We start from the raw sequence: 12,051 nt of genomic DNA on the forward strand, positions 1-12,051 counted from the left end.
TTTTAGCTTAAAATGTTGATGATAAACTATATTATTTATTCACATTATAAGCGCAGCAGCAATGCGCACAAGGCAGTAGGCCGTCATTGTAGATAAGAATTTGTTCTTAACTGACTTGCCTAGTTAAATAAAAATGTGTCAAAAAGTAGGCTACTCGTGAATGTTCGTTCCATAATACAATTAGCAGGAAAACACCATTTGTCAAAAGTGCATCGCACATGCGAGTAGTTTCATGTGACATGAAATATCTATTCGAAATGTTGAAAGCGGGGAGCTCTAAAGATGCTAATATGACTAGGATTGTGCCTTTGGCTACTGGACAATGAAAACATTTATTTAAAACCAATAGGACATAAGAGAAATAGGCTACTGGTTTCAAATGGCATATGGAAGGAAGTCTATAAAATAATTGCCTCCACGGATATGGTCGGTTTTTGGCTTGCTACTTTGAAGCAAGGTAAGACCTGCCTCGTAATATTTAGTAAAACATTCAGGTTTCGAACAATTGAAGTATATATTTTCAAAATGCATACTGTCTCCAGCTCATAGCAAGTGGTGTGTGACATGCTGATGAAGCCTGTCTTCTGTTGCCTATGCATTTGAATGGCAAACGGGTAGCGCGCATCAATTACCAGTTGGGAAATAACAATAGTAGCTTTTTTTAACCGTGGCCATCAACTGTTTTTAACACAGGATTGCATTTAGAATTGTTGTACAATGACTGGGCTTATAAAAGCACACCATGTTTCGTCAAGCAGCAATGAAAGAGCTTTTTGAGGAGCTGTAGCAGCTCTCGTGCTGTCTGACAGATTTTCCGCGGAAAAGCTCTATCTTTATGCTAAGATGCATAACGAATATACAAGCGCCAATTTAATTCCACACAATTATGCAAATTAACTTATAGACCGATAAGCATGACTGGTCAAATGTATTTACATCGATTGGTATTTTCATCAATGAATAGGATAAAAATCCTTATTTCGCAATGAGATAATTTTCCCGGCCAATTAGCCGGCTATTACTGGCTAACAGAAACCCTGATCTGTACTGCATGACTACAGGCTGTCACTACTCACTCCACCTACCCACAACTTTGGTCATCAATGGCTATCATCCATGTGCTTTCACTGTGCTGCTCACTGACTGGCTGGCTTGGGCCTTGCTTCTCTGTCTGTCCCTTGTCTATCATACTTCTCTATCTCTTTCCCTCCCGGTCGTCTCACTTCAGTGTATTCAAACACGGCAGGTTGCTCCGAGCCCATGGGCATGAAGTCGCGCCTGCTCTCCGACCGCCAGATCTCGGCCTCCAGTGTCCACCGCACCTGGGGAATTGAGGCGTTCACCTGGCAGTCCCACTACGCCCGGCTGGACAAGCAGGGCAAGACCAACGCCTGGACGGCGGCCACCACCAACCGCTCCGAGTGGCTGCAGGTAACTGCAGGAGGTTGAGGGAACTGTAGGAAGTGATGTGGTCTTGGTCACTTGGTCACTATAGCTGAGGGAGATACAGTTGAAGTCGGAAGTTTACATACACTTAGGTTGGAGTCATTAAATCTAATTTTTCAACCACTCCACAAATTTCTTGTTTTAACAAACTAGTTCTGGCAAGTCGGTTAGGACATCTACTTTGTGCATGACATGACTCAAGTCATTTTTCCAGCAATTGTTTACTGACAGATTATTTCACTTAAAATTCACTATCACAATTCCAGTGGGTCAGAAGTTTACATACACTAAGTTGACTGTGCCTTTTAACCTCTCTTGGGCACGTGAGACGGTAGCGTCCCACCTCTTCAACAGCTAGTGAAACTGCTGGACGCCAAATTCAAATACAGAAATACTCATAAAAATTCAGAAAACAAAACATATTTTACATAGGTTTAAAGATGAACTTCTTGTGAATCCAACCACGGTGTCAGATTTTAAAAATGCTTTACGGCGAAAGCATACATTACGATTATGAGAACATAGCCCACAAGACAAATCATTACAAACAGTAGCCAGCCAGATAGAACAGTTACACAATTTAGAAATAGAGATAAAATTAATCCCTTACCTTTTGATGATATTCATATGGTTGCACTCAGCAGACATTCATTTACTCAATAAATGTTCCTCTTGTTCGATAAAGTCTCTTTATACCCAAAAACCTCGGCGTTTTCTTCATTAATCCACAGGCTCAAACGCAGTCAAAACAGGAAGACAAAAAAATCCAAATTGTATCCGTAAAGTTCATAGAAACATGTCAAACGATGTTTATATTCAAACGTCAGGTTGTTTTTAGCCTAAATATTCGATACTATTTCAACCGGACAATAACGTCATCAATATAAAATGTAAACAAGAAACGCACTCTCTCGGTTGTGTGCAAGAAAAAGCTCCGTGAAACTTTAGGGTCCACTCATTCAGACTGCTCTTACTTCCTAATTTTTCAGAATACAAGACTGAAATACTTTCTAAAGACTGTTGACATCTAGTGGAAGGCATAGAAACTGCAAGTCGAGTCCTAAGTCAAGGGATACTGTAATGGCATTGAATAGAAAACTACAAACACCCCCCAAAAAAACTACTTCCTGAATGGATTTTTCTCAGGTGTTCACCTGCCAAATCAGTTCTGTTAAACTCAGACACTATTTTAACAGTTTTGGAAACTTTAGAGTTTTCTATCCAAATCTACCAGTGAAATGCATGTCATATCTTCTGGGCCCGAGAAACAGGCCGTTTAATTTGGGCATGCATTTCATCCAAAATTCCGAATGCTGCCCCCTACCCTAGAGAAGTTAAACAGCTTGGAAAATTCCAGAAAATGATGTCATGGCTTTAGAAGCTTCTGATAGGCTAATTGACAACATTTGAGTCAATTGGAGGTGTACCTGTGGATGTATTTCAAGGCCTACCTTCAAACTCAGTGCCTCTTTGCATGACATTATGCCAACATCAAAAGAAATCAGCCAAGACCTCAGAAAGAAAATTGGAGACCTCCACAAGTCTAGTTCATCCTTGGGAGCAATTCCCAATCGCCTGAAGGTACCACGCTCATCTATACAAACAATAGTGCGCAATTATAAACACCATAGGACCACGCAGCCGTCATACCGCTCAGGAAGGAGATGCGTTCTGTCTCCTAGAGATGAACGTGCTTTGGTGCAAAAAGTATCAATCCCAGAACAACAGCAAAGGACCTTGTGGAAATGCTGGAGGAAACAGGTACAAAAGTATCTATATGCACAGTAAAACGAGTCCTATACCGACATAACCTGAAAGGCCGCTCAGCAAGGAAGAAGCCACTGCTCCAAAACCGCCATAAAAAGGCCAGACTACAGTTTGCAACTACACATGGGGACAAAGATCATACTTTTTTGGACAAATCTCCTCTGGTCTGAACAAAAATAGAAATGTTTGGCCATAATGACCATCGTTATGTTTGGAGGAAAAAGGGGGAGGCTTGCAAGCCGAAGAACACCATACCAACCGTGGCAGCATCCTGTTGTGGGGGTGCTTTGCTGCAGGAGGGACTGGTGCACTTCACAAAATAGATGACATCATGAGGAGGAAGATTATGTGGATATATTGAAGCAACATCTCAAGACATCAGTCAGGAAGTTAAAGCTTGGTCGCAAATGGGTCTTCCAAATGGGCGATAACCCCAAGCATACTTCCAAAGTTGTGGTAAAATGGCTTAAGGATAACAAAGTCAAGGTATTGGAGTGGCCATCACAAAGCCCTGACCTCAATCCTATAGAAAATTGGTGGGCAGAACTGATAAAGTGTGTGCGAGCAAGGAGGGCTACAAACCTGACTCAGTTACACCAGCTCTGTCAGGAGGAATGGGCCATAATTCACCCAACTATTGTGGGAAGCTTGTGGAAGGCTACCCAAAACGTTTGACCCAAGTTAACCTCTCTGGGATATTCGGGATGGTAGCGTCCCACCTCGCCAACAGCCAGTGAAATTGCAGGGCGCCAAATTCAAAACAACAGAAATCACATCATTAAAATCCCTCAAACATATAAGTATTTTACACCATTTTAAAGATAAACTTGTTGTAAATCCAGCCATAGTCTCCGATTTCAAAAAGGCTTTACGACGAAAGCACACCAAACGATTATGTTAGGTCAGCACCTAGTCACAGAAACACAGCCATTTTTCCAGCCAAAGAGAAGAGTCACAAAAAGCAGAAATAGAGATAAAATTAATCACTAACCTTTGATCTTCATCAGATGACACTCATATGACTTCATGTTACACAATATTTGTATGTTTTGTTCGATAAAGTTCATATTTATGTCCAAAAATCTCAGTTTACATTGGCGCGTTATGTTCAGAAGTTCCAAAGCATCCGGTGATTTTTGCAGAGAGCCACATCAATTTACAGAAATACTCATAATAAACATTGCTAAATGATACAAGTGTTATGCATGAAATTTTAGATCCACTTCTCCTTAATGCAATCGCTGTGTCAGATTTCAAAAAAACTTTACGGAGAAAGCACACCATGCAATAATCTGAGTACGGCGCTCAGACACAAAAACAAGCCATAGCCGCCATGTTGTGGAGTCAACAGAAGTCCGAAATAGCATTATAAATATTCACTTACTTTTGATGATCTTCATCAGAATGCACTCCCAGGAATCCCAGTTCCACAATAAATGTTTGTTTTGTTCGAATAAGTCCAAATACATCCTTTTTGTTTGCGCATTTAGTACACAAATCCAAACTCAGGAGGTGCGGGCAAGTCCAGGCGAAAGTTCAGACAAAGTCATATTACAGTTCGTAGAAACATGTCAAACGAAGTATAGAATCAATATTTAGGATGTTTTATCATAAATCTTCAATAATGTTTCAACCGGAGAATTCCTTTGTCTGTAGAAATGCAATGGAACACAGCTAACTCACGAGAGTGCGCGAGAATGAGCTCATGGCACTCCTGACTCAAACAGCTCTCATTCACCCCTCCAACAAGGTACTAAAGACTGTTGACATCTAGTGGAAGCCTTAGGAAGTGCAATATGACCCCATAGACCCTGTATATTTGATAGGCAATGACTTGAAAAACAACAAACCTCAGATTTCCCACTTCCTGGTTGGATTTTTTCTCAGGTTCTTGCCTGCCATATGAGTTCTGTTATACTCAGACATCATTCAAACAGTTTTAGAAACTTCAAGGTTTTCTATCCAAATCTACTAATTATATGCATATTCTAGCTTTTAGGCCTGAGTAGCAGGCAGTTTACTCTGGGCACCTTTTTATCCAAGCTACTCAATACTGCCCCCCAGTCCCAAAGAAGTTAAACATTTTAAAGGCAATGCTACCATTTGGCTAAGGTGTATGTAAACTTCCGACTTCAACTGTAGGTTAGAGTTGGTGCTGGTGAAAGTTCTGGAAGATTCTCTCTGAAAGTTTACTTTACTGACAAATTACTGACAATTTGTTTTGAACTCAGTTTATCTGCGTAAGCCTAAGATGTTCCGATGACACAATATTCTTATTTTTCATGGTAGAACAGTGTGGTGGGGAGATGTAGTGGGGGATACAGACAAATAAGGGCACAGATGAGAAAGTGGCAGAGACACAGACGGCTCAAAACCCCCGTCTCCAGGAGGATTTGTAGTCTGGAGTCGGCAGCGTTGCCACTAGACCAGAGTCTGGCACTGAACCCTGCTTGTTCTGACAATTCCTCCTTCTGTAACAGGTGGACCTGGAGTCCCCCAAGAGGATCACAGGCATCATTACCCAGGGGGCCAAGGACTTTGGGGCAGTCCAGTTTGTTTCTGCCTTCAAGGTGGCCTACAGCGACGACGGCCAGTCCTGGAGCATAGTCAAGGATGACGTCACCAGCACAGACAAGGTAGGTGGCCAAATCTGTCCCTCCAAGGTAGTGTGTTCTCTTAGGGTGTTCTTATAGGGGTGTTCCACCTAAAATACAACATGGTTTTTACACTAACCTTAAGTGGAGTTGATACCCCTACCGTATGTATTTTGAGTGGAACATCCATTTAAAGGGTGTCAAGCATGAATGTGTGCCTGTCTACGAATAATAGACCAAATTTAATTACTTTGTTGATATTAAATATAGGTGTTATTGAGTCAGCGGTTGAAACGCAAAGTCAAGATGTCATAGATTTAATGATGACCTTTATATTGTATGATAGGGCAAGAGACACTGAACATCTAACTAGCACTCATCAGTTCTGTGTTTGTGATTTGGCTCCCCAACTTCCAGATCTTCCCGGGTAACAGCGACAACAACGTCCACAAAAAGAATGTGTTCGAGCCTCCCTTCTATGCCCGATTGGTCCGCATCCTGCCGTGGGCGTGGCACGAGCGCATCACCTTACGAATGGAGCTGTTGGGCTGCGATGAGTAGCCCCGTCCCCGCCCAAATCTCCTCCTCTTTCCCTGCCCCTCTTTCTCCTCCTTTCCAAAACCTCCTGAGCCACGCCTGCACTGCCTTGCTCACACCCGTAGAGGGCAGCAAAACACCACGCCACCACCACAACCCTGCCCCGACTGGAGAAGGTACAAAATGGACCCTAACCACTGATCTAGGGTCAGATTAGCCCACCTAATGGTTACGGGTAGGATTAGGTAGGGGTAATCTGAGCCTAGGTCGGGTGCTGAAGGTCAATTTGTACGTCGAGCGCACAGACTACTGCTATGTCAGCCGGAACTACATGGACTCTGAACCTGTCCTTCCTAGATCAGGGCCTTATTCAGAGTTTTACAGTAGGAGTGCTGATCTAGGATCCGGTTCCCCCTCTTATTAATAATTATTATTTTAAGGCAAAACTGATCCTAGATCAGCACTGCTACTGTGAGACGCTTTATGAATATGGGCACAGAAGACTGAACCTGAGACCCATCGCTAGTGATGTACAATACAGTAGTAGCTAACTTGGCTGAGATGTTTTTCCAACTGAGAATTGTCACCTGACCATCCAGAGACACTGAAGTGCGTAGTAGTATTATCGAACACCCTCGTGTAGTCTTATCGCCTAGCCATTTTCTTGATTCTGCAGTGCTCCTGAAGAGATGTGTTTTGCGGGAGTTTTTGTTTGTGTTTTATTTCGTTGGGCTTCTTAACCAGGGAAAGACCCGTCGTGTGACTATAGGATTTATAAGATTGACTTGTATGTTTTGAAAAAGGAAGGTATACCAAATGAATTTCACTTTGTTGACAAATTGATGGTGTTGGTTGACTAGTTGGGAATGCATTATGATTTATTAGCCATGTTTTTACTGAATGCAGTTTTTCCATATAAGTAGCAGACTTAACAAAAAAATAGAAAGCATGTATAAAAAGCTGGGGAGACACTCTTATTCTGTAATCTTGTGACATTGAGTGATATTCAAATCCCAAAAATAGTTTAATGCAAGTTTAGTTTATATTTTTTTGCTAAAGGGTATCTAAAAGTGCAGTAATACTCCTACAGTATGTGGTGTTCTATAACTCAATTTGCTCTGATTGTGATGTCTGTCCTTTCATTAATGCACTGTGAGTTGTGACGTCAATGTAATGCATTTATTACTAATTGACTAATATTATGAAGTGACATAGAAAATAGGGGGTTAGCAAGTTGATGATGCTGCCAGATGTCTTTTTGAGATGAAGGCAGATCAATTCTAGCCTGATCCCAGAGATGTTTGTGCTGTCTTGACAAACACGATCATAGCAGTTGGCTAGACGGCACAACAGATCTGGAACCAGGCATATTTTCATATTGTATGTGCTACTAATGTTGTTATAACCCTTATGATACACAGCTCAACTTAATATGATTTCGTTTTCCCATTTTTAAAAGGCACTTTCAGGGTCAAAGCTGTATTATTGTTTGCTGAGGTAAATATGTGGAAACTCAAGGTTTTCTACATTAAAGAAATAAAGTACAGATGTTGACAGACATATACAGGTAACTGCCGAAATAAAGGAAACACTTGAGTAAATGAGGGATACAAATGATATTGAAAGCAGGTGCTTCCACACAGGTGTGGTTACTGAGTTAAGCAATGAACATCCAAACATGCTTAGGATCATGTATAAAACTGCCCAATTGCTTAATAATGCCAATTATTTTGGCTACCATGGCTAGAAGAAGAGATCTCAGTGACTTTGAAAGAGGGGTCTCAAAGGAGCACAGGGTGTTTAAAGGGTGTGTGTGTCAGTCACCAGATCTCAACCCAATTTAACACTTATGTGAGATTCTGGAGCAGCACCTGAGACAGTGTTTTCCACCACCAAAACAAAACACCAAATGATGGAATTTCTCGTGTAGGAATGGTATCACATCCCTTCAATTCGCTCCATTATTATTTTTATTCGAGATCCATACACTTGTAGAATCTATGCCAAGGCACATTGAAGCTGTCCTGGATCGTGGTGGCTCAATACCCTATTAAGACACTTTATGTTGGTGTTTCCTTTATTTTGGCACTTACCTGAAGATTGAGTGTTTGAGAACAAAGCGTTTTAATACTATGAAGCTGTCATATCACTGCATAGGAGAGCAGTTATATGGCTTCCATAATTTATCAAAGGGCAATTTTAGATCTTTGACAGACGATAGCAACCAAAAAAACAAATTTCTGCCAGTTTTGTTTTTTTTGAGCTGGTTATCCTACCTAATGTAAATACTTTTTGTAAAAATGTGTTCCTTGAAGTTGTAATATGTAAATGTTTTGCATCAGACCAATCAAATGCCATCCATTTATCACAAGAGGACCAAAATGATGCGGACAATTCGAAGGCTGTGGCCACACTGATAAGATGGAAAAGAAAAATCTAATTTAAAATGATTTATATGGTTGCACTGAACGTAAGACGTGACATGGCAATCTGCATATTGCTCCTAGGTCATAGCTAGCATTGTCAAGCTCCCCCCATGAATGATGAATTATGGGCTTGTGCAATAAGATAGTTTTTGATTTGAATGAATATTAATATGAACAGCTAGATAACATTGGCGATAGATATCCTCTTTAAATGCATGTGAATAACGATGCATTTGCAAGGCTATGGATGTATTGTGGTGTCAAAGACTGTAATATATTTATGATCTTTGTAGACTGTTCCAAAATAGTTATATTATCTGATGTCTGCATGCATTGTATTGACTATATATATATTTTTTTGATCCAACATAGACGTTTTGATTATATTGTTTTCTCTGTACATTTTTCTGATTCGTTCATCAGACTCTAGTTATTCCCGTTCTTTCATTTCCACACGGTCCTGGTTTTATATGATTCATAAAAAAATATACAATTGATGTGTTTTTATGCGATATTATTAATATTGATCAGTTCTTGTTTTCTGTGTTTCTTAAAATAATTCCCTTAACTCTCAAGACACAAACAATAAAGGATTTAAAATCAGACAGCTTGTATATTGTGCAGTAGCTAACCTGGTTTCAATTTCACCGTCTCCATTTCACCTGCATTGGGTTAAAGGTGCAATCTGAGATATTTGCAGGCATTTTTGGTCATTCATATGGTCTGAACAAATCCCAGATTGTATCTTTTACCCGACAGTAACCTGAATCCATTAGGCTTGAATTCATTTAACTTTCACTTCAAAAGGAGAGGATCTAAAGGGTAGGAATCTTTGGGTCCATTTGCCTGTTTAGCATTTTTACGTCCTGAAGGCTAATCTATCCCTCCTATACCACGGTATTATCTAAATCATTACCCCCCACCCCTTTGCAATTTCCTCCTCTGTACCATCCTCTTGTATGGATGGACACACATTAACTCTGTTATGGAAACAGATTTCTACTGCTATCCCTATGAGGCTGGTCTCATGGCAACAAGAATAGTTCCATAGCCACCTCTTATTGTGCTCAAATTATAGCATTTTATTTGACTGTCCTGTTTCAAGTTTGTATTTACCTGGTATTTATGAGGACATTATGTGATTTAAACACTGTTGGTAACTTCATGTTAGTGGTTAGAGCGTTGGGCCAGTAACCAGAAGGTTGCTGGATCGAATCCCAGAGCTTACAAGGTAAAAATCTGTCATTCTGCCCCTGAGCAAGGCAGTTAACCCACTGTTCCCTGGGCGCCGAAGACGTGGATGTCGATTAAGGCAGACCCCCCCCCCCCCAACCCCCGCACCGCAGAGGGGTTGGGTTAAATGCGGAAGACACATTTCAGTTGAATACATTCAGTTGGATAACTGACTAGGTTTCCTCCTTTTTAATATGGTATAATAGTACTTATTTTAATGAACCCGAAAGAAATTAGTAAATATTAGTGCATTAACATGTACCTGACTAAAATGTGACTAAATACCAGGATAATAAAACCCTTAAAGAAAAATATATATATATATGCGTAATCACCCTTAAACTTTTTTCTCTTCGGGTACAGCTGTGAGTCTAATGACAGAAGAGTGACTCCACACAGAGAGCCTCCATACTTTCTAAACCTCAGTTTACACGTATCACTGATTGTGCCTATGGCTGTTCATTTGTCATTCCATTTCCCTGTTTACAGTTCGACTACAGTGGTATCATATGGATGGAGCCACCAGATAAAGGACTGTGGGTGTGGTGTTTGTGCTGGTCTAAAAGTGTGTCAGTCAACATTGCCTGCACTATTTGGTGTAAAGGTTGTCATGTTGGTGTCATTATACTCATAGGCTGTCTCAATGACCTTAAATCCATCCTCCTCTCCTTCATTGCTCTGATCTTAGAGAACTAACTAGGTGAAAGCCAGCCTAATTATAAGCTTCCGTTGTATGGTTTTCCCCCTGTCAAGTCTCTAATCATTGCAGATGAAGGGGAGGACAGATTTAAAAAACAAATTGAGACAGCCCTACAGAGCACCCGAGAAGCAAGCTAGATATCTACACAGGGTTTTCTAAAGCTAACCATCTTCAGATTTCAACGTAGATTTCATAACCGACTTGCCAAAACTATAGTTTGTTAACAAGACATTTGTGGAGTGGTTGAAAAATGAGTTTTAATGACTCCAACCTAAGTGTTTGTAAACTTCTGACTTCAACTGTAGTTATTCTTCTTGTCCAGATGGGATAGGGCTGTGTGATGGCGATTGCATAATCTGTGGACCTATTGGGGCAGTAAGCAAATCGAAGTGGGTCTAGGGTGACCGGTAAGGCAGAGGTGATATGATCCTTGACTAGTCTCAGAGCAGATTTAGCAGATGTTATTGTGGGTGTAGTGAAATGCTTGTGTTTTAGAAGTGCCGTCTTTATTGTATTACTTACTGTTAATGCCGTCTTTGGTGTGCTTTTCAATGCACACGTTGTCATACAAAAGTGTTACATTGCGTGAAGTTGAAAATGCATTCTGTCATTACTAAATGTGTAATGTGATCAGTGGCGATTTTAGCATGTAAATATTGGTGAGGCAAACTCAATTTTTTTTAGATGCATGCCAGCAAAGCCACAACACTTTACAATATATTAATTGCACTATAATGGTGCAAACTGTTAGGGCCTACAAAAAGCTATCCCAACAGCAGAGTCCAAACAGCAGTCCCAACACTTTACCACTGCTATACCTGACTATCAGCGGAGCCTTGTCTGGCAGCGAAACAACAGTTCATTCAGCCTCATTTACGGCCTTTAAAAAAATATGGATGACTTGCTTAAACAAATGTAGTTTCTACTGACAATTGAGATGTACAAACTATGGCACAAGGGGATGACGAGCGGATAAGTGGCAATAGGTCATTTAGATTATGGTGCTTTCAAGAAAACTGGGAACTCTGGGGGGGGGAAAAACAAGGTTGAATCATGACGACGTCAGTGATCTTCAAGTTGGAGCTCTGGAAAGAGGCCAGAGTTCCCGACTTGCAATTCCGATTTGTATGACCGTTCAAAACGTATTTTCCTAGTCAGCGCTTGTTGTTTTCAGAGTTCCCAGGCGTCTTGAACTTACTGAAGTCTGAGATTTCCCAGTTCTAGTTGTTTTGAGCGCGGCAGAAGTCATGCTGGATTGACAGCACGGCCAATGTTGAATGTTTATCCATTTAAGCTTGGAAAAGAGACCCTTAAACCCAGACTTGGACCGCACACCCACTCCACTGAA

At 40.8% G+C, this 12,051-nt stretch overlaps 1 protein-coding gene across 2 annotated transcripts in view; it reads left to right on the plus strand.

Moving 5' to 3' along the window:
• Nucleotides 1-9,375, plus strand: part of mfge8b (milk fat globule EGF and factor V/VIII domain containing b) — a 41,795-nt gene extending 32,420 nt beyond the window's left edge. The window contains exons 8-10 of one of the 2 annotated variants that reach the window (XM_055934784.1): nt 1,229-1,431; nt 5,694-5,849; nt 6,225-9,375. In XM_055934784.1, the coding sequence (XP_055790759.1) occupies nt 1,229-1,431; nt 5,694-5,849; nt 6,225-6,368 (503 nt within the window). In that variant the 3' untranslated portion in view covers nt 6,369-9,375. The remainder of the gene's footprint in view (nt 1-1,228; nt 1,432-5,693; nt 5,850-6,224) is intronic. The other variant, XM_055934783.1, reaches the window with a different exon arrangement.
• The last annotated feature ends 2,676 nt before the right edge of the window (nt 9,376-12,051 follow it).

This window comes from Salvelinus fontinalis, chromosome 9 (genome assembly GCF_029448725.1).
Source record: "Salvelinus fontinalis isolate EN_2023a chromosome 9, ASM2944872v1, whole genome shotgun sequence".
Lineage (NCBI taxonomy): Eukaryota > Metazoa > Chordata > Actinopteri > Salmoniformes > Salmonidae > Salvelinus > Salvelinus fontinalis.